General features: G+C 37.6%; 1 protein-coding gene across 2 annotated transcripts in view; it reads right to left on the bottom strand.

The window, feature by feature from the left end:
• Positions 1-243: 243 nt before the first annotated feature.
• LOC309493649 (NLR family CARD domain-containing protein 3-like) overlaps positions 244-23,348 on the bottom strand; it is a 69,605-nt gene continuing 46,500 nt past the window's right edge. Inside the window, exons 1-8 of one of the 2 annotated variants that reach the window (XM_082162832.1) lie at positions 18,317-21,232; positions 17,409-17,525; positions 12,161-12,283; positions 10,033-11,919; positions 9,708-9,881; positions 9,442-9,615; positions 5,606-5,652; positions 244-2,077 (exon numbers count right to left, since the gene is read on the bottom strand). In XM_082162832.1, coding sequence (XP_082018958.1) covers positions 1,548-2,077; positions 5,606-5,652; positions 9,442-9,615; positions 9,708-9,881; positions 10,033-11,919; positions 12,161-12,283; positions 17,409-17,525; positions 18,317-18,408 — 3,144 coding nt within the window. In that variant the 5' untranslated portion in view covers positions 18,409-21,232 and the 3' untranslated portion in view covers positions 244-1,547. Of the gene's footprint in view, positions 2,078-5,605; positions 5,653-9,441; positions 9,616-9,707; positions 9,882-10,032; positions 11,920-12,160; positions 12,284-17,408; positions 17,526-18,316; positions 21,233-23,348 lie in introns of those variants that run through there. The other variant, XM_082162833.1, reaches the window with a different exon arrangement.

The raw sequence follows: 23,348 nt of genomic DNA, 5'->3' as shown, positions 1-23,348 counted from the left end.
GACTTCACACACACACACATACAAAAATTATATATATATATATATATATACTATTATATATATATATATATATATATATATATATATATATATATATATATAAATAATAATAATTGTGTTAAACAGAGTGAGCCAAGATTATTTTACAACAGAACACAGAATACATAATTTCCCTGTGGCAGAAGATGATCTTATTTAAGATATGCTAATAGCGATAATTTTAGCCATAGCAATAAGTGGTGATTTATTTTTTTTGTCCAAAAAAGGAAGACAATTTCTGAACTAACAGTTTGTGACAATCCAGCAGGATGAAACTGAGTTACCCTCTTTTGATAAAACATTTGCATTTAATAAATAAAATATAAAACATCTCAATTACCTCAAAGGGATTAACATAATCTCTCCTGTCTAGCATAGAGTGTAAGAAGCATTATTCTGTGAGTTCATCATTACTGTGTGTGCCTTCACTAAATATTCTGAAGGGTTCAGTAATTCATTCATCTTAGTGTAACCAGTGGATCACGACACCAAGCGTGACTGATGTTGCTGGAGTTCACGAAACCAGTTGAAACCACAACTTCTGCGTTCTGTAGATATTGAGTAACATTGGACACTCAAACACAGGCTTTCGTTCATCTGGATCTTTATTTTCACTTCTGATAAACACACATGAATTGCTCTTAAATGTCCTGTCTCTCCAACGCAATCATGGTGCAAAAGAGTCCAAAAAGGCAAAAAAACAAATGAAGCGAAAGAGATTGCTTTACACAAGAAAATTGTATAAAACATAAAACATACTTGATATAAACACACAAACAAGCATCCTCTATGGGTGAAACGCCCTTACATGTTCTGTCTCGGGTAAATGTACTATCTTATCACCATTGGATAAAAAATAAAAAATAAAATAAACAAAACTAATACAAAAAATAATAACACAGTTAATTGAAATAACATTATAAACATGATTTAAGATGGATATATATAAAAGACTTGAGAGCTCAAATGAACTCTACCTCTCCCATGCAATTATGGTACGAAAGGGAAGAATAAGAGTAAACTCTCAAACAAAAATGAATAAATAAGACATCATGACTCAATTAAAGGGAAAACCCTCATAAATAGAGAGCTATACCAAATATGCAGATATGAACAATTTTGTGTTCGTCCTACTTAATATATTTAACAGTATAATTTCTATATCGGTTACATTAGCAATATGACAGAAAGCCTGAATGATCCATCTCTTATTTGCACTTGTGGAAGTTACCTTGTTGTGGTAATTGTGACTTTACATCTTACAATGTGACTTTAAATCTCGGAATTGCTATTTCTCATAACTGTAACTGTATATCTCAATGTGACTTGTTTTTTGCAAAGCAACCTCATACATTGTGACTATAGCTCACAATTGCAGCTCTATTTCTTACAATTGTGACTATTAATTGATTTCACAATTGTGAGACAATTGCATGAAATCGTAATTACCTGTTTGTTTTTTTGCTCTGAGGTGGAAATGTGTCTCTGTGGTTTCTCGCAGGAGGCTGTTAAATCTGACACAGAGACACTGAAGATTCGGGATAAACCCCAAATCCAGCATAGAGGGGTTCAGTGAATGTGGTGTTGAATGTGTATATGTGTGTGGGTGTGTGTGTGTCAGAGACGCTGTAGAAGGACAGAGTGCCAGCAGACCAGTCCAGATAGACACCTACTCTATTAGAGCGGGCTGAAGGGCCAGATACTTCAGTGCTTTTATTATTGAACCAGACTGTGTAATTCATATCAGAACAGTATATACTCCAGGACTTATCATTCAGTCCAAACCAACAGTCAGTCCCACGTTTCCTGCTGATTCCTTTATATGCCACTGCTACATGACCCGAGCCACTCCATTTAACCTCCCAGTAACAGCGTCCAGTCAGACTCTCTTGACACAGAACATGCTCCTGGAGCTCAAATCTCTCTGGATGATCAGGATACGGCTGCTGCTCTTTCACACATGTTGCCTTTCTGTTGTCCTCAGACAGAATGAGTTGAGTGTGTGCTGTGTTTATATCCAGTGTGAGATCACAGGCATCTGAACACAACAAGAGAGATCGGCACATCTTTGACATTGTTAAATATGCACAGGTGTGTGTGTTTGTATGTGTGTGTACTCGGAAAACCCTACGTTATGAGGACCAAATGTCTCCATAGTGTAGATAATAACTGTAATTTTTGACATTTTCTGGTCCCCATGAGGAAAACAGCTGATATTTTTAGGGGTAAGGTTAGTGTAAAGGATAGAATATACAAAGTTCTATCATGAAACTCTAGATGGCACAGGCTGATAGGTCTTTAACTCAATCTGCTTGTAATCACATCATTCTCTATAGGGCACAGCTGATTGGTCCCTGCTGTATCAGTAGCCAATGAGCTCGCTGCTCAACCTTCAAATACTTGGTTAGCATTTGCTGTAGCTTTCAGAAACCCTCCACCTTCCCCAGCTCCACCTGTGTAGATCTGCTATGGTTTATTTCATGTATGCTGTATTGTACAGCACCAGCTTGTCTACTTGCTCACATCAGTGTGTTGTGTGTGTATTGGCAATAGCAAGTCTCTGTACATGCTCTACAACAGAAGCAGTGTAGCAGATCTATTCCGCTAAGGCTAAACATATTAACATTGTCATCTCCATTACCATACCAAACACTCTGTCATGACAGAAATACAGTTGTCACAGTATGAACATCACTACACCTATGTCATTTCCTCATAATGATAGGAATACCAGTGTGTAGGGCTGGGCATTGACACAAATTTCAAGATTTTATTTCAATTCACAAGCTTGCAATTAGATTTGATTTCAATTCGATGCAATTCGATTCTAAATCAATTAATTCAATCAATTAATCATACATTAAATAGCTACTGAAGAACAGGATAAGTAGAAATACAATGAATATAAATTATAGTGCATATATTAGGTTCATATTTCTAGCTGACTAGCTAGTTTTTGGACATTGAATCGCTTTTCTGTGGTAAATGTAACATTACGTGACACTGTATACAAGCTGTTTTATTGCCATCTTTCCATAGTTGAAATACTGATTGAGCGATTACACGGATTGCGGTAAGGTGCATCTTTCAATATATCTTCTGATGTTTATTCATGTTTATTATATGCTTTAACTAGCAATAATGGGGAAGAGATGATCATTTCACGTGCGCTTCGCCTGAACTGAAGGTGCTATGTGATCTGACGCACCACATTAAAGAGCACCTAAACAGTATTTATTATTTTGAATTTCGTAATAAAAATGACAGAATTTGAAAGCAGAGATGTTGTTTCATTAAAGAAGTTACACAGCAAAAAGCTTATTGCGATTTATTAGATGGGACGTGCGCTACAAAGTTTTGTTCATTCATCAACTGAAAACAGCAGAAGCCCTATACGGACAGGACTAGTTTTCTAAACAGCGTTTGAGTAACAATTCTTATCACTCGATGTCTGTGTTCATGTACTGATTTAGACGGGACTAACATCTATGTGTATATTACAGAGGTGGGACTGTGTGTTTTCTAGATGTGGCCGTTACAAAGGTCATGTCCTCTGCGTGCGTCACGCATATGTCTCTTAAATTATTAATTGTTTATATTATTTTAATTTATTATAAAAAAATAAAAATAAAAAACATTTAAGTAAACTTCATGAGTTTATAGCAGTGGCTGTTTAAACTAGATGTACCGCATTGCGGTACAAAATATGACCGCCGCTCAGGCCTGCACTGGCTTTCCACAAAAATAAATGACGTGGAGTAATTTGGCTGTATTGCGTGTTTATGTATATACCTAAAAAAAGTAATAGTATGTGCATGTCTGTCTGTGTGTGTGTGTGTGTGTGTGTGTGTATGTGTGTGTATTTGTGTATGTGTGTGTCTGTGTGTGTGTGTGTGTGTGTGTCTGTGCGTGTATGTATGTGTGCGTACATGTGTGCGCGTGTGTGTTTGTGTGTGTGTGTGTCTGTGCATGTGGATTTGTATGTGTGTGTATGGGTGTGTGTCTGTGCGTGTGGATGTCAGTGTGTGTGCATGCTTGCGTTTGTTTGTATTCCTGCATGTGTGTGTGTGACAGTATCATCCTAAACCAGCAACCCTTCGCTCAACAGCACCATCTACAGGCCGATGAGTGTACAGTCACTAAATGTGCACATAAATGAATTTATTTTATACCCCCCCATGGATGAAATTCTACAAAACTTAGCAGAGGATACCCCCAGAGGTTGTCAAGTTAATCATACACATGAAATATGGTGCAGTTCTGAACATCTCCACTGAAGATAGGGGCGATTAAAGCAGAATAATATTGCATTTTCATTTTTTATGGGAGGGGCGCAAATCACAAATGAGTGATTATGGGCTAGGTTGATGTGCCATAAAAATGTCTTCATCCTCGGTGCCACGGTTCAGGTAGTTATTTAGGAAAAACGGCATTTTTTGGGGTTTGGGGGGGCCCAGCGCGGGGGGGGAGTGGCCCCCGGGGACCAAACGAAATTTTTCCTTAGAAGTCTAGTGGGGCTACATGCCCACCAAATTTCATGTTCCCCGGTGCTTCGGTGTCCCTGGTATCGTTGACGAAAAATTTACGGGGGCCCCAGCGCGGGGGGGGAAGTGGCCCCCGCGGACCAAACGAAATTTTTCCGTAAAAGTCTAGTAGACCAACATACCATAAAAATGTCTTCATCCTCGGTGCCACGGTTCAGGTAGTTATTTAGGAAAAACTGCATTTTTTTGGGTTTGGGGGGGCCCAGCGCGGGGGGGGAGTGGCCCCCGGGGACCAAACGAAATTTTTCCTTAGAAGTCTAGTGGGGCTACATGCCCACCAAATTTCATGTTCCCCGGTGTTTCGGTGTCCCTGGTATCGTTGACGAAAAATTTAAGGGGGCCCCAGCGCGGGGGGGGAAGTGGCCCCCGGGGACCAAACGAAATTTTTCCATAAAAGTCTAGTAGACCAACATACCATAAAAATGTCTTTATCCTCGGTGCCACGGTTCAGGTAGTTATTTAGGAAAAACTGCATTTTTGGGGGTTTGGGGGGGCCCAGCGCGGGGGGGGAGTGGCCCCCGGGGACCAAACAAAATTTTTCCTTAGAAGTCTAGTGGGGCTACATGCCCACCAAATTTCATGTTCCCCGGTGCTTCGGTGTCCCTGGTATCGTTGACGAAAAATTCAGTAAGGTGACGAAAAAAAAAAAAAAAAAAAACTTTGACAATCCCTATATGACCGGCTAGCTACGCTAGCGGCGGTCATAATTAATAATTGAGCAGAGAAATCTAGACAAGTATCTTACTCTTACTTAACACTGGTATTAAATGGCCAGTCTAAAACACTAGGTCATTTGCACTGGAATTTTCACAATTTCACGTCTGTGAAACAAATTCACTAACAACCCTATTAAAACTATTCCTGTTCAAATAGAGCTATTGACAGAGATTATTGTTAAGAATCGATAATGGTTCTTCAAAATGACAATCGATTTAAATCGAGGAATTGATATTTTTTACCCAGCCCTACCAGTGTGTGTGTGTGTGTGTGTGTGTGTGTGTGTGTGTGTGTGTAGGACCTACATTTTGCCAGTCCTGGTGCGATCCTGAAATATCCACCATGGTCCAAACTATACAGAGACAAAAACATACACAAACAAACAAACAAACAAACAAATAAATACATGATATGTGGGAAGATTCATAAAATAGCAAATAAAATTTGAGTTTTGTGGCTTTTAATATGAGTTTATATATTACATTATTATATTACATTATTTATATAATTTACTCTCCCTCAGATTATTTCAACACACAAATTAAGATATTGTTAATTAAACCTGAGAGATTGCTGTCCCTAAAAGTAAAACAAATGAATCATGCGGTTTAATCCAAATTGTCACATCCTCCAGTTGGAGTGCATATGAGCTATTCCAGAGGACAATCGTTTTGTCTCTGTGTCACTATTAATGACTACATTCCCCACGATCCTTTGCCTGGACTCATTATGGCTTCATTCAGTACACCTGTGTATAGTTACCTTGTTTGCACTGGCTTATGGTGCCTTCCTGTGCATTCTTTGTGTAGTTATGCTAGAATGTTGCCACTGTGTAGTGTGCCGAAAAAGGTTCATTACTTGAAGCTTTTAACACAATGCGCATTAGTGACATCTGGTGGTCAGACTTGTTTTCGCCAACATATCTAACTTATCATCGCAGAGCAGAAAAAGCATGTGACCAAACAAAGCTTTGGAAGTCCGTGACAAACAAGTGTGGGATCAATACAGTTCTATCTAATCTCATAGAAATGAATGAGACCACAACTCGTGTCATGTGTAGCCTGGTCAACAGATTCACATATTGATCAATAATATAAAATATAATCACGTGGTATTGTCATTTCGATACAAGCATCGGTACAGTGTGTGATACAATAGTGCTTTGAAAACTGCATCGGAGTGCCGGAGCCCTGGTATCAACCGCTGTGTGTCTGAGCGCCTGTATTCTTGTCCCGGATCCTGTGTTCTTGTCGTCTGCCTGGTTGTTTGTATTTTACCCTGTCTGGATAATCTTGATCTCGGTATGTTTGTACCCTTGCTTGCTTTTGACAACTCTTTGGACTACCTTCCATTAAGACTGCATTTTAATCTTCAGCCAAGTCTCAGGAGTGTTTTTAACATGGTACAAACTACTTCTAAAGGCAAGCTCAAACTACAGGACTGTAAAACTACCTGAATTGCTGTGGTGCTCTCACTACAGAACAAAGTTCCTTGCCATCTGTCTTCTTGTCATAGCAGTGCTCATACACAACACAGCTGAGGTGCATAAACCTCAAGTCCTTTGGTCAAGCTCTTGTTGGCCGGCAGCCAGAGGTTTGGTCGTATACCTTTTGTCTTTGACAAAATCTTTCTGCAACAGCAAATCCAAATAATTTGGATCCATCACATTTTTGATCCCCCAAAAAGTGGCAATTTTAACATGCTATAAAAATTATCTGTAAGGCATTTTGAGCTAAAACTTCACATACATACTCCGGGGACATCAGGCTTATTTTACATATCTTAAAATTAGTATAATAGGTGCCCTTTAAGCTTTACTGAGTTTAAGAGCTACATTAATTTTAGCATTAAATGCTATGTGAATTCCTTCTAGACAAAACATTTATTAGTCCTAATATTAGGAGCAACATGTCCCTAATTTTTAAGAGTTGCTTAGGAGCAACAATTAGCTGTAGCAACAATGACAATGACATCCTGCCAGATGTGCTGAATAAGTGAATCATGAGGTTATCAAACAGACCCCCTCCTCAAAATCAACAAACCGCACCACGCGGCACCAAATACAAATCACACATCGGCTCCAGCTAGTCGGCAACTTTTACGGCTCCTCCAAAGCTTTATAGCACCCTAGACGGAACGCTTTGCATTCCAAACCCCCTTCCTCTCTGCACCAAAGAGATAACGGAACTCTATGCGAAATTCAAGACTGAGAAGTCACCACACACACACACAAACGTCCTTTGTATGTAACTCAGATGTTCTGAATTAGCGAATCATGATTTACTAATTCAACCTCTTTTGTCAGAGGAGAAGACAAGAGCTTCTGTTTTGACCGCCTTAGGGTCAATTCCCTAGTGCTGAAACCTCCCGCAGCACCGCGTGACTTTTACGCCACACACACACACACACACACACACACACACACACACACACACACACACACACACACACACACACACACACACACACACACACACAGACTTTCCTATCAGACACAGACTCTGAGATTAAAGTCCTACAAAGAACCCAAATCTAATAGTCAAAGTAGGCGTTTCTTCACAAACAAAGAAACTTCTTTCCCGCTTCAGATCAGCAGATCCGATTTGCTGTTGTCCCAAAAAGAGGGCGTAAGCAGATTTTACTTTTAAAAGTAGAGACCCTCTCCTCCTCTTTCTCTCTCAACTCTCGCTCTCAACTCGGACCCACTTTCAACCTTCACGAGCAGTGCTTCTCCTCCCTCTCTTTGGGACGCATACCTCCGCACCATGTAGGAGCTGCCCTGCCGTCCTTTGCAACTAAGTTCATACGCGCCTTTCCCCTCCACAAGGGAAATTATCTGACTTTTCTCGGTAACGTTACATTCAGTGAGCCTTTTAAGCTTCCCGCGACACCAGAAGACGCAGCACCGACAGGACACCGTCCGCGCTTCCTGCCTCTCAGCAATCACTCGAACAAAGAACCAACTTGCAAGTAGGCCTATTGATCTCTCTCTAAAGCTGACTCCAGGTGTCTTTTGAAATTAGGTTTCTGTCTGTAATAATTACCAGCTACTTTTCTCTCTCTCCTTATTTTCTCTCTTTCATTTCATTCACTCTGATCACGTTGTTTCTTATGTTCTTGTTTGTTTAAATATTTGTTTGTTTTATTGTTTGCATGTTTACGTACGTTTATAGTTGTAGCTTATGTAATAACTAGTATTGACATTTATTAAAACCCATTCATACTTTGACTGTCTCTGTATTTGAAAATCCATCTTTATAAAGTCAATGAAAATGCCAAAAGATCTAAGCTACACGCTCGATATTATAGACTACTTTGAGTAGTTTTAATTCATAAACCCAGAAAGTTTTATGTTCACGGCCAGAAGATACATTTTCTTGGAGTTTGTAAACAGGATACCCCTTCTTGACTGTGATAATCTTACATTTATTCGCTGGACGAATGACTGATGACTAGACCAGTTACAGAACAAGGTAGTCTCGATAATTGATCAAGTAAATGTATATGCGATTTATGCATTATGACCATGAGTTATGATTATTAATAATTCCAAATTCCCTATATCCTTGAGCTAATTCGTATTGACCCAGAGTCATATATACAGTTTACGTTACATAGCCTTAAGATTTTATTGTGAATACAGCCCCTGATTTTGCATCTGTGTCACGTGAACCACTGCAGCACACACCAGTGCGCTCCAGACCAAAGACATGATAACACAGAGTGAATCATATGTCCAGGTCAGCACAGACAACAAAATATTGCAATCAAACATTGCAAAAAAAGACCACAACAAAAGTTTAAAATAAGTACTGCAAATTGTTACAGCAAGGTGTTACCCTTTAACACTAGGCTCTCTCGAATCCTAGTAGGAATTTAAAAATATATGGGTTGTAATAATTAGTAAAGCTAATTTGGTATTAAAGTAACAGTTCTCTATGTTTACAACCTCAAAATTTGATAATACAACTGTTCACTGTTTTCTCTTATGTGAGATTTGTGGATTCTGCTGTATTACATCAGATAAAGCCAGTTAAAAAGTAATGAGACCATACAAATATTATTTCTAAACAAAAGATCCCTCTTAGGTGACCCCTAATCACATTTAGACACACGTATGAGTGATAACGTCTAAACATACTTGAGAAACTGTAGAGAGCAGGTTTGATCCTTCAGTTTGTCGCTGAGCAGCTGGACTCCTGTTTCTCCTGGGTGATTGTAGCTCAGATCCAGCTCTCTCAGGTGTGAGGGGTTTGAATTCAGAGCTGAAGACACGTAACCACAGCCTTCCTCTGTCACCATACAGCCAGACAACCTACAGACACACACACAGTCAGATCATTAACAAACACACATCAACATTATGACCGGCTGACTGTACATTATCCCTTATATGCTCTAACACACCTCAGTATCTCCAGCTGACAGTTTGGGCTCTTCAGTCCATCAGAGAGCAGCTCCACTCCTGAATCCTGCAGGTCATTGTTACTCAGATCCAGCTCTCTGAGGGCGGAGTTTGAGGATTGTAAAGCTGATGATATAATTCCACAGCACTGACCAGTGAAATTACAGCAGGCAAGACTGAAAAAGATTCAAACAAATTAAAATGAAATGAAATTCTTTACCTCATTCTTCAACTATTTCAATTATATCATTATTTATTTGCAAAAAGACATTTAAATTAAATGATTAAGACACAATTTAAGATATTACAACACAATTAAACACGCACAGAGCTTTAGTGCAGTTGATCACAGCTGGTATCAGTCTTCTTCTCCCCTCATCAGATGTGTTGTATTTCTTGAGGTCCAGCTCATCCAGCACCTCATCTGACATCTGAAGCATGTAGGCGATTGTTGAGCAGTGAGCAGGAGAGAGTTTCTTCTCTGAGTGTTTGTCTGATTCCACAAACTCCTGAATCTCCCTGGACAGAGTCTGATCTTTCACTTCCAGCAGACAGAGGAACAGATTGATGGATCTTTCAGCGGAGAGTCCTTGTCCATCTTTGATCTTCTCTTTAATATACTGTGTGGTTCTCCTGATGCTCTCTGAGTTGTTCTCTGTGTGTGTTAGTAGATCCTGTAAGAGTCTCTGATTGGACTCCAGTGAGATGCCCAGCAGGAACCGCAGGAACAGATCCAGGTGTCCATTCTCACTCTTAAGAGCTTTATCTGTTGCATCTCTTTGCAGGATATGCATCACATCACAAAACTGCAACGTGTCAAAAATTCTGATTGCATAATGATAAAATGCATAGAAAGCAGCGAGAAACTCCTGAACGCTCAGGTGAATGAAGCTGTAGACTTTCCTCTGATGAATCACAGATTCCTCCTTAAAGATCTCAGTGCAAATCCCAGAATACACTGAGGCGTCAGTGACATCTATGCCGCACTCTCTCAGGTCCTCCTCATAGAACATCACATTTCCCTTCATCAGCTGTTTGAAAGCCACTTCAGCAAGTTTCACAATCACTTCTCTGTTGGACTGCAGGAGTTTCTCTGGATCTCTCTCTTCATACTTCTGATTCCTCATGTTGATCTGAATCAGCAGGAAGTGGATGTACATTTCAGTCAGAGTTTGAGGGATTTCTGCACTCAGATCTTCTTTCAGGAGCTTCTGAAGCACAGTGGATGAGATCCAGCAGAAGACGGGTATGTGACACATGATGTGGAGGCTTCTTGCTCTTCTGATGTGTGAGATGATTCTGCTGGCTTGATGCTCTACACTGATTCTCTTCCTGAAATATTCCTCCTTCTGAGGCTCATTGAATCCCTGAATCTCTGTCAGGCGGTTTATGTATATGGAGGGGATCTGATTGGCTGCTGCTGGTCTGGAGGTGATCCAGATGAGAGCAGAGGGAAGAAGCTCTCCTTTAATGAGGTTTGACATCAACTCACCCACTGATGAAGTCTTAGTCACATCAGAAACTTTCTGAGCGTCTGAAAACAACAGTGTCATTCTGCTTTCATCCAGACCATCAAAGATGAACACAACTTTACACTCCTCATAAATCTTTGAGTCCAGATCTTGAAGTTCAGGATGAAAGTCCAGCAGAAGTCTGTGAAGACTGTACTGATGATCTCGGATCAAGTTCAGCTCTCGTAATGGAAGCACAAACATGAAATCTACATCCTGATTGGCTTTCCCCTCGGCCCAGTCCAGAATGAACTTCTGCACAGAGACGGTTTTCCCGATTCCAGCGATGCCTTTAGTAAGAACAGTCTTGATTTTGTCTTTCTCCTCACATCCTGGCTCAGGTGAAGCTTTAAAGATGTCAATGCAGTAGATTGGAGTGTCTTGTGAGTGTTGTGTTCTGGCCGTTTTCTCCATCTCCAAAACCTCATGTTCTTCATTTACTCCTTTACTCTCTCCCTCTATGATGTAGAGCTGTGTGTAGATCCTGTTCAGGAGCGTTTCATTCTCTTGGAGTTTGTTTCCCTCAAATAATCTCTCATACTTGTTCTTCATGCTGGTTTTGTGCTGGTCTTTGACTCTCTGCAGCTCTCCAGTCTCCAGTGTGTGTGTCTGCTGGACTGCTTCAGTTTTGTACTGCCTGATGTGAGTGTGATAGTGAGATGTAGATGACGGTACAGATCTGATCAGCTGTACCTTTCCCTCGCTGAAATAGAAAATAACATAGCAGCAAAAAGGAATATAGCAGTGACACAAGGACAGCTGACGACATCAGAAATATATTGGTTATTAGAAATAAGTTTTACACCCTTCATCAAGTAGCTCCCCTGTACAGTATACATGTTACATATTTTGGAGTACAGTTGGTGCTCTTTCATTTAGTTTATTAAATCATTATTAATCTGATATGCAGTATAGTAAATTAGCGAGTAAATGTTTATACTAACAGAGGATCAGAACACACTGGTTCATCACTCAATCTAGGGGGTTGCTTAATGGAGCTGCTACTCTTCACAGACACACCACTGGGTTCTGGAGACTCAGAACTCTGACTCTTCTTCCTGCTGATTCTGACAAAAGAAAAACAAAACAGCATTTTAGACAATATTTAAATTTGTTAGTTCAAAAATAAAAATTCTGTCATTCCAAAAATATATAACTTTCATTAATCTTTAAAACACAAATCAAGATATTTTTAATAAAACTGAGAAAGTCCATACCACCAATTTTTTTAAAGATCCAATAGGGTCTCACTAAAGGATAAATTAAATTTGTTCATCATATAAAGTGATCGTATCTCTTCACAAAACTTGGATTAAATCACTCGATTCATTTATTTGTTTTATGATGCCATTATGACCATTTTGGATCTTCAATATTTTGTTGGCATGAACTTTCAGCAGAAGGGACAGAAATCTCCCAGGTTTCATTAAGAGTAGGCTGGTTGATAAAATTATAACAAAATTATTGAGATATAATTTTCCTTGATAAAACAATATAAAGAGTTTGATAAATGTTCGATAATGTTTATGCGCCAAAAGCGGAACGAAACTCATTTGATCAACGCACCACACGGACCATTTATCCACTCAGCTCAAAGTCCAAACGGCAGCACAGCGTTTACTAGATCAGATGTGTTTACTTGCTGAATGGTCTCGGTCACATAACCACTAAACAACGCTGTGTGATCCAGTGAGAAGCGCTTTAACCCCCTGAGGTCTACGGTATCGCCGGCGATACCAGCTCGCTTTTTTTTTGTCAATGTAAAAGAAACTCATAAATACTCTGTTGACTTTGATTTTCCATAGGAGTTTCATACATCAATCGATTCTGTTAAATGTGTATTATTTTTGTGTATACTCACAATAAAAACAAAGTGTTGTGCTTTTTGCCAAATAAAGAAAAATAAACACGAAGCGAGTTCTGCCTTCTCTCTGCCAGTGAAGTCCATTCTGAAACGCGTCCGAAAATGAACAATAACTGAGCGAATTCTCAGTCAAACAGGCATACAAAGACACAGGCATGAAGCTTGAATTCTCGTCTTTTAAATGAAGTAATTTATATAAAAAACAAATATCTTCATCTTGTGAAATCTGTATTAAAAGAGAGCGATTCCAGTCGAGCTCATCTCATCTCATTACGTTATAATCGGCCCCGCCCACGGAGAGCGCGCGCTATTCAAACGCAAATGACTGAGACGATCCCATACAAACTGTGAACGCCCACATATCAGCTCGAGAAAACACATCAAGTTTATTCAGATAAGTGTAGTCGTCTACACTGTCTCGCAGCGCTGTGAGGAATAATAATAATGGAAAACTTACCTCAGAAGTGCTGGTATTTCGAGGAGCAACGGATGGAATAATGTAGTAAGTTTTTTTTTTCATTCTCAAGTAAATCGCGTTTCTGTGTGAATGAATGAACGCAGAGATGCGCTGTTTACCACAACTCGCAAAAAGACGGTTTAAATTTGAATTGCGTTTCTGTGTGTGAATAAATGATCTGCTTTTAGCAAACTATTTAGCTATACTGAGTAAAATCGATTGAAATATGTTGAAATAAAATGTATTTGTATAAGCAACGTATTAAACTGCAAATTAACATTTATATTCCTTATAATAAAAACGAAAGACCTATGTTACAGACATATGAAAGACAACATTTCGTTGATTAGTTTTGGATAGATTACACATTTTTACTGTAAAATATCTGCCACCTCAAATAAGCTTTTGTTTGCCAATTTTTGCTAATATGTTAAATATAGTATGTTTTGTCAATGTAGGCTATATTCGAAGTTTGAAATATGTATGATAAAATGTATACTTTAGTTTTTACAAAGAAAGATTACACTTCAATTGTTGTTGTAATTGTAACCTTTTTAATAAAAAAATATATATATTTACAAGGTAGATGTAAACAAATTTTAAAAGGTAAATATAAGCATTTTCTTTAAATAATTTTTATTGTGTTTTATTATTGACATATTTGGGGAGAGGATACATATTCCAAAACTGAAAATACAGTATGAGAATTAACTGCACAATTAATAGACATGTTTTCCTTGGATATTATACAATTTGCAAGCAAAATTTGTTAAAAAAAAAAAAATTGACATGCTTCCAACTGTGAACCAATTTGGTAGAATATATATATATATATATATATACTGTATATATATTGCTCTTGCATTCTTTCTTGTGGCTATAGGTGACACACCTGAATGAATGGCTCATTAAGTATGCGGGCCCCATTGTCTCCTGAGGTGTGAATCACTACATATGCATGATGCTGTTGAATGGTTGACGCCCCTTGCGCATATTGCCTTTACAAACAAAAAGTGTTTTACAAGATTTAAATCAATGTATTGTGTTATGTGAATGATAAGGGCAGGATGATTTTCACATCATTTTGAAGAAAAAATTCTAGGCAAAGACATCAATTAGTCAAAAGTCTTATTTACACGTATTTAGTATGTGTTTTGTGGCCTTATTTCAGAAACTTTAGTTTTTAGTTTTTTCAATAACCATGCATAAACATTATTCTCTCAAAAATACAAACATGTACATGCATGTTGCTCACATATTATGGTAGCCCTGTTTGTGCTAAATAGAGTGTAATTATACCTTTGCCATTAATATGTTTATAAGCAACTGAAAAAAGCACAAATGTCAGGGCATGTCAGAACATCTCAAGGACCCCAAAAACCCCTCAGACCTCAGAGGGTTAATTCAGTGAAGAACACAAATGTCTCTGTGATTTAAACTGGTGTAAAGCCAGATGAAACCGCGCTGACAAGCAGGAAACACTGCACAACAATGCAGTCAGAAAGCTTTTCAATCTACAAATCACATAATTTACCATGGATTTACTGTAGTAACACTAACTGCACCATGGAATTGTGGCAGAAATGTGGGATATTCAGATAGAATTTTATCATATTACTATGTAGACATGTATTACATATAATAACAGTATTGTTTGTGATGAAGCTATAGTGTTTGTGAATTTATACTAAATTTATTTAGGCTACTATTTTTCATATAAAATACCATAGAAACCATATAGTTACATTCTACCATGGTATTGAGGTGCTGTATGCATGATTTTAACTGTGTTAACTAAATATATGATATTATGGATGACCAATGGTTAATTTTAATACAACTCAAATAGTCAGAATATTTATCATTTTACCATATAAAAATGAGGTTGTTACAATTTTTGTTAATGAACATTGTTACGTGCTCAGAGGATATGGTGTTCTGTTTTAAGGTCATCATTGTGACGTTTACACCTGAATGGGCGTCCTTACTATAAAAGTCTGACGCAGACCGGAAGCGGGAGAGAGAGAAGGAGGGAGCTGATTCTTTTGTTTTGTCACACTGGGTTGTTGGTGTCTCTCTCTCTTTTTTTATTTATTTTTTATTCTTTGTTAACCCTCTTCAATTTTTGAGTTAACAGTTTGTTTTCTCACGGTGGTTTGTTGTTTTTGTATTAAGTTGAAACTTTGAGTGTTTATGTGTTTTTTATTTTTTTCATATTGTCTTACAGCCAACCAGGTAGTATAGTGACCAGGGAAGTATGTCACGTGACTTCCATTTCGTAACATCTAGGGAAGCGCGTTGTTAAGACACTAGGTAAGGAACCGGTGCCACTATTGTATGTTTTGAGTTTTCTTAAGTAGTATATATAAGGCAGGGCGTGTTGAACACTGGAGACTTTATTTTGTTTGTTACATCTTTTTTTATTTTCTTTTAAACTTCATATTTGTAGTTTATTGGGAAGGGGATGTATTTAGAATGCAGGTTTTGTTTTATTTCTTTTTTTGATTTAGGTCAGGTTCCTACTCCCTGTGTACGGTATTTGTGGGTCTCTCTCTTTTCTCTCTCTTTTGAGCACTTTGTTGTGAATAAATATATTCCTTTTCTCAAGTTAAACTCCCTTTGTTATTGTGTTCTTTTGCACCAGCGCCTTAATCACCTTACCAGATATTAAACAATCCGGTTATTAAAGGTGCTCTAAGGGATGTCACGTGTTTTTTAGGCCAAAACATTTTTTGTCACATACAGCAAACTTCTCCTCACCATCCGCTAGCTGCCTGTCCCCTGAACACACTGTAAAAAAACGCGGTCTCTGTAGACACCCCAGGCTCCACAAAGAAAAACAAACTGGGCTCACCCGCACCACGAAACATAACAAACTGTTCCAGCCAATAACCGACAAGAAGGATTTGGGGGTGGGGTTTGGAGGGTTAGTGTGCGGATGAGGAAGAGGGAGGGTCGAGCTAGCCTCCGTTTTGTTTGACAATACTTTAAAAGTCAACAAGAAGTGACGTCACCCAACATCACTTAGAGCACCTTTAATACATTTATTTTATGTTGTGTTCCCTCATGCCCTAACAAACATAAATTTATATCTGCATCTTAACTTAAGCTACTGCAGCTACAACTACTTTCAACTCACTGTCAAATGTGGATTCCCAAGAGACAAAACTAAAACAAAAAAAGAGTAGGTTAAATTCACAATTAACAATCTGGTTTCTACAACTTTCAATTAGGATAAAAAATCTGCCTTTACACTTGAAAGAAATAAGGATTTGACATTTATCGTGATAATTATCGATATTGACCGATATTAACATTTTTATTGAGCTAAGTTTTTATGGCCATATCGCCCAGCCCTAATTAAAAGTTTCTTAATTTGTGATTCAGAGATGAATGAAAGTCTTACAGTTTTGTAGCAAAATGGCGGGGGGAGTAAATGACTTAATTTTATTTTTGGGTGGAACTGTAATTTTATTTTTGGGTGGAACTGTACATTTTAGGCCCATTCACAAAAAGAGCAATGACTATAATGATAACTACATTAGCATCTTCATCAAAAGACTATAATGTTTTGTTTATTTCCAACGCTTGCTAAAGTTTCGTCATCTAATGCTTTAAACGCACAAGCTCTTTAAAACCAATGGATTTTGATTGGCAAAAAGGACTGTGGCAGTGATACAAGGACTAACAACCATAAAACATATAGATTATAAATAAGTTTGGCACCCCTCTTCAAGTTGCTCCCCTGTGCAATGCATATGTTAGGCCTACATATTTTGGAGTACATTTAGTGCTATTTCATTTAGTTTATTATATAATTATTAATCTCAGATGCAGTACAGTAAATAAGTGAGTAAATGTTTATACTAACAGAGGATCAGAAGACACTGGTTCATCACTCAATCTAGGGGGTTGCTTCATGGATGTGCTACTCTTCACAGACACACCACTGGGCTCTGGAGACTCTGGTCTCTGTCTCTTCCTCCTGCTGATGCAGAAAAAAAAAAGAATTTTAGACAATAATTAAAAGGGTTAATTCAAAAATAAATATTCTGTCATTCTAAACATGTAATAATTTAATTCATCTTTGAAACACAAGTTAAGATATTTGTATTGAAATCTGAAAGATTGCTGTCCTTTTGCTGAAAGTCCATGCCACCAAAATTTGAAAGATGTTAAGGGTCTTCCTAAAGGCTAAATTAAATCTTTTCATCATACAAAGTGATTGTATCTCTTCACAAGACTAAACCACTTGATTCATATGGATTCGTTTTACATTACTTTTACATTTATTAGCCATTTGGATCTTCACATTTTTGATGCCGTGGAGTTTCAGCAGAAAGGCACAAGTCTCTCAGTTTTCATTAATTATCTTAATTTGTTATTCGAATATGAACAAAAGTCTTACAGGTTTGGAGCAGCCTGAAGGGAGAGAAAAATGACCATTTTCATTTTTGGGGAAAGTATAAATTTTAAGGCTATTTAACAAGAACAATTATGATAACAACGTTATCAGACTGTAAATGTTTGTTTATTCATCATCTGCCACTTTAAATGCACAAGCGGCTGTCAATGATTTTATTGTTGATCATCTTTCTGAAAGTTATTTAAAAAAAAAAAAATTCTCACTATATTTGTGGTGTAGACTTCACTATTCTCATCAAATTCGAACAACTATTTATCATTATAGTTATTATTAAAATGCAGGCTTCAGGAATGCACTATCAGTCAATGTGGATTCAAAACATCTGACGTGTGCAAAAATAGCTAATGTGTTACCTGAGGTCAGAGGTCACAGTTGCATCACTGGACGCAGAGGGACGTTTCTTCATGGGTTGATTGTCGCTTGATCCAGCAGATGAAGAACTCATTTTAGAGGCAGTGTTCCCCTACTCACATTACTGTGTTGAGAGACTGATTTCAGACCTTACAGTACAGTACAGTTGTGTAGTTCAATGATCCAGTTCAATGATAAAAATGCTTTAACCCCCTGTACACTGGAGTACAGATACATTAAAATACCCTTAATCCATATAGATTACTATTGTATTACAGCTTAAGTTCAGAGCAATACAAATTGCGGAATCAATGCAGAAATTAAATACAATACAGTATAAGTGCACTGAAAAAATGAGTGCAATTAATAAGACTGTTATCTAATTAACTGATATTTTTCAAAGTAAACAGAACTACAACTTGCAAGCAGCTTTGCAATGCTTCTGATCAGGGTTTGTGTGATAGTTGGTTTAATTTACTCTTGTGACGTCTCTAATATTTTTCAGTTAATTTTTCAGTTCAAACATCAATTTCATAACATTTGCTGATGTTCAGATATTTTCGTTTTATTCGGGTACATTCATGTAGCCTCAGATGTACAACAGTTTTAATATTTTAGCAGTTTAAGCACTATTATAGCAACTTGTATGCTGTAGGCTATAAGTTTAGTATACATCAGTGTTTTGTTGGCTACTGTGTCGATGTATTTAGTCATACTTAGGTAAAGTTGGTTTTATATTTGCACATTCGCACTTTTTTGCTTAAAAACTGTCTCAATAACAAGCACAATAAAGCAAATTTTTGCCAAATAAAAGCAGCTACATGATCTTTAGGACAATGATGGTGAACTACAACACTCTCCACAATCGATCAAAATGGGCAAATATTGTTTTAATGGCATACAAATTCAGTGAACATTCAATGTGTGTGGTAAAGAAGATAGGGACCGTCTAAAAAGTTCAATTTTTTTTCCATTGTGTGCAAACAGACAACTACATTTTTGCGAAGTACAGATGTACCAGAAAATCTCTCTCACATTATGTGTTCTAATGCTATTGATTGTACTTTAGCAACAATAAAAAGTGCATTATAATGATTGTATTTAGGAAACCTGCCTCACTGTACATAATGTACATAAATATTTTTAGAATAAAATTACATTAATTCACCAAAGGGATTTTTTTTACTATCCGAAGGTTGTAGCATGTTCCTAGTGACCACACTGACTTACTACAGGTGACATTTTGACAAAAACTCCCTTACTGTACGTACAGTTGACAAATATGTTTTTTTTTTTTTTAATTACTGTAATTCACCCTAAGTATTTTTTTCGTGTTCCAAAGGCTGTAGTGTTTTCCTACAGACCAGACTGACTTAGTACAGGTGAAATTTTGACAATACCTCCCTTACTGTACAATTATCAAATATGTGTATGTAATGAGCATATTATTACATATGTTTATTACATATGTTTATGAAATAAACTGTAAATCACATATAGTGTTTTTTTTATATATATCCCAAAGGTTGTAGTACTTTCCTAATGACCACACTGACTTACTACAGGTGACATTTTGACTATAACTCCCTTACTGTACGTACAATTATCAAATAAGTTTATGAAAAAATTACTGTAATTCACCTAAAGTATTTTTCATGTTCCAAAGGCTGTAGTGCTTTCCTAGTGACCAGACTGACTTACTACACGTGAAATTTTGACAATACCTCCCTTACTGTACAATTATCAAATATGTTTATGAAAAAATTACTGTTATTCCCCTAAAGTATTTTTTTTTATATCCCAAAGGCTGTAGTGCTTTCCTAGTGACCAAACTGACTTACTACAGGTGAAATTTTGACAATACCTACTAATAATACTGTTTTACATAATAATATAATACTGTAATTTTTTTAGTTTTTTGTTTAAGGTTGTAGTACATTAATAGGGGCTACATTATTATTAACAGTAGTGACTGAACCTGTACGCATTGGTGCAGCAAATCTGACAGATAATGAACAGCAAGATCATGGAGGCATTCAAGATACTGTACAGTGCACTGTTTTATTTCTATTATCTTTCTAATTGTTCATGGAATACCACTGGGATTATACATAAAAGTTGTAATTAATTCCTCGTGGTTAGAGTAATATTTTAATTTCACCTCTTCAAAATGTTGCTGTTGTTGATCCTCTCTTGGTTTAAGTTGTTCTTATATTATCATAAACCCTTTAACTTATTGTTTTGTCAAGTACTTTTTACTTTACTATATTTTCTTTTAGTGAAGTGACGTAAAAGTTTAAGTAAAACAAATGTGTGTGTTTGAATACAATTTTTTCAAATGTTTTCAGTCAGGACTACTTTGGGTAAACAAAAATATTTAAGCAACTGAACATGTTATTTAATATTTATTCTTTTTTTTTTTTTTTACTTGACTATGTTCATGGTGCTGTCCACGTATGTGGTACTGAGGTCCTACATGATCAAGTCTGCAACTTGGGTAAAGTTGGTTTTATATTTGCATATTCGCGGAGTTCCGCGTTCAATATCTCGTTACCCAGTGACCATAGACCTGCATTATATGACTGACAGACAAGAACGGTTTGACCTAAAAATATCAAAATTGAAACTACTGCGGAAAAAAAGACACCTACATCTTGGATGCCCTTGAGGTAAGCTAAAACATACCAAAAATTAATTTCAAAGTGAACTATCCCTTTAAAAGGGTTATAGCTTTTGAACCCATTGATGTAGATACACCTGTTTGATTAGTACACCTGATTCCACTCATTATGGTAATCACAATCAATATCTTACAATAAGACTCTGCCCATTACATTAGTGGCTATTTTTGCCAAAAATACAACTTCCCAATGGCGCAATGATATGAGTGACAGGTATCTGACCCAGAGATAATGGGTTCGAGCCCCACGTGGCATGATTTAAAAAAATTGTGTGTAATGTTGTGTCATGTCGATTCCTTTATTATTCGACGTTGTACTAATCTTTCTTCCTCTTGGATTAATGTATGTCTTGTTCATTCTAATCTGAACTTCTGTTCATTTTGAGTTCATTTTCACCTACACTTCTAAACCAGCTCTTTTTTCTTCAATTTCTGCCGTTTTTACTCTTCCTGCTCTTGCTGCTGCTTCAGGGGCTTGGCCCCGTATCGCTGCTTGCAGCTATATTTCCACTTGTTCCTTAACCTGTAACTCAAGGAGAGGATACTTTAAATCTAACTGTAAAGTAAAGACTTTAACTAAGAAATGGTCTCTCAACTATAGGTTTCAATGACTCCTGAGACCATTGCTATCAGGGTAGCCTAGAAAAGCAGATGGATGTAGTGACACCTGTTAAAGAAGTCATCTTCATCATTTCATCTCTGGAAGCCAGGCTAAATGAGCAAGCACTGTTACTGCATTCCTAGCATGGGCCAGACCCTTACGTTACACCTCAGATCAGAGTCCTGCAACGGGTCGGGTACCCGCGGGTATCCGCGGGTACCCGCATAAAAGTGGCTGAAACGGGTGGATTGTGACATTCCTAAAATTCACGGGCGGGGACGCGGACGGATAATGAACTCCTTGCGGGCGGGTAGCGGAAGAAAAATATGTGCAATATTTGTCTAAATTACCAGCATTACACATACGAAAATATGTGTTTTAGTCAGGCCATCCTTAAAAATAATCTTGTTTGCCGTAACCCGACCGACCCTGTCAATTTAGGACCGACCCAATTTAATTTTTTTCTCCCCTTTTAGTCCGACCAAGTTGCGACATTAAATGTCTCTGTACTGTAGGCTAATAGGCCTATGTGTTGTAGCCCAGTCATTAAAAAACGATTTAGTTTCATATTTATGTTTAAATAAAATAATATAATTTGTTTTATATATTTCATGTTGATTATATGAAAAGTGAAAAGCATGAATAAGATAAGATGATCCCGAATATCGTGAGACAAATGGAGTGGGCAGACATGATTTTGACCACTTCATTAAGTTTGTTCAGCCTTTCTTTAAAGTGAATTTCGTTTTGTATTAATTGTATCTTAATTTTAATCAATGTTTCATCTACCAAATTCCGGGATTTAATAAATAAGTAAATATAGCAGGCAGGCAATATAATCAGGACACGGCCGGAGGCGCCCGCGCGTGAACTGATGAACTTAAATGAACCGAAACTCAACGTATAAGCTACTTGCCTCACAGACCTGAGAAATAGAAAGCATGAAATGTGTACTTTTAAACAAAACAATTCAAAACGAAAGAAAACAGACTGTTCTCTGCTTATAATCCGTATGAAATGTGCATTTCTCTCTGGCGCGTTCACTACTGCGAAGATCGCGAGTCAGCATCGTCATCTTTGACACAGAAAACACTTGCTTATTAATAAACAATTGAAATATCTCATTGATATATTTGACATAGGCCTATTAATAATCATTACTTTTCCAAGTTCTTTGTGACAGCTTTTAGGTGCGTTATTGGCAGCGCACCCTTATGTTACATGAACGCGTCACCTGTGTGGTTTATCGCGGGCACGGGTCGGGTAACGGGTAGGGCTGTCAAAATTGCTCAAAAATGACGTTCGAATATTCCCTCTAAAAAACAAACGAATATTCGAACTATTCGAACATCTGGTTGCGCATTTTGTCAATGACGCGCATTACGTCAATAACAGGAACAATTTATACAAAGAGACATAAACTACTTGTATAGGTAGTTCATTTAAGTTTAAACATATTTGACAACGTATTACCTACACAAAAACAAGTAAATCACCTAATGGCCAAGACCGCAGACCTCACTCTCTCTCGCTCGCTCACTCGCACTCGCAGGCACTCTCTCTCTCTCTCGCCCTCACGCTCCAACTGCGACAGCTGCGTTCACACCAAACGCGAATGGAGCGTCTGGCGCGAGTGATTTCAATTTCGCTTCAAACTTTTGCTTTTGACGCGCGAATGGATTCAAAATGTTCAAGAGTCCAACTGGACGCGGTAGACGCGAATCCGACATTGAACGCTCCGAGCGAGCTGTGC

This window comes from Leuciscus leuciscus (assembly GCF_965113295.1).
Source record: "Leuciscus leuciscus genome assembly, chromosome: 3".
In the NCBI taxonomy this organism is placed as follows: domain Eukaryota; kingdom Metazoa; phylum Chordata; class Actinopteri; order Cypriniformes; family Leuciscidae; genus Leuciscus; species Leuciscus leuciscus.
The sequence above is the reverse complement of the archived record's forward strand: the minus strand, read 5'-3'. Positions and strand labels throughout refer to the sequence as shown.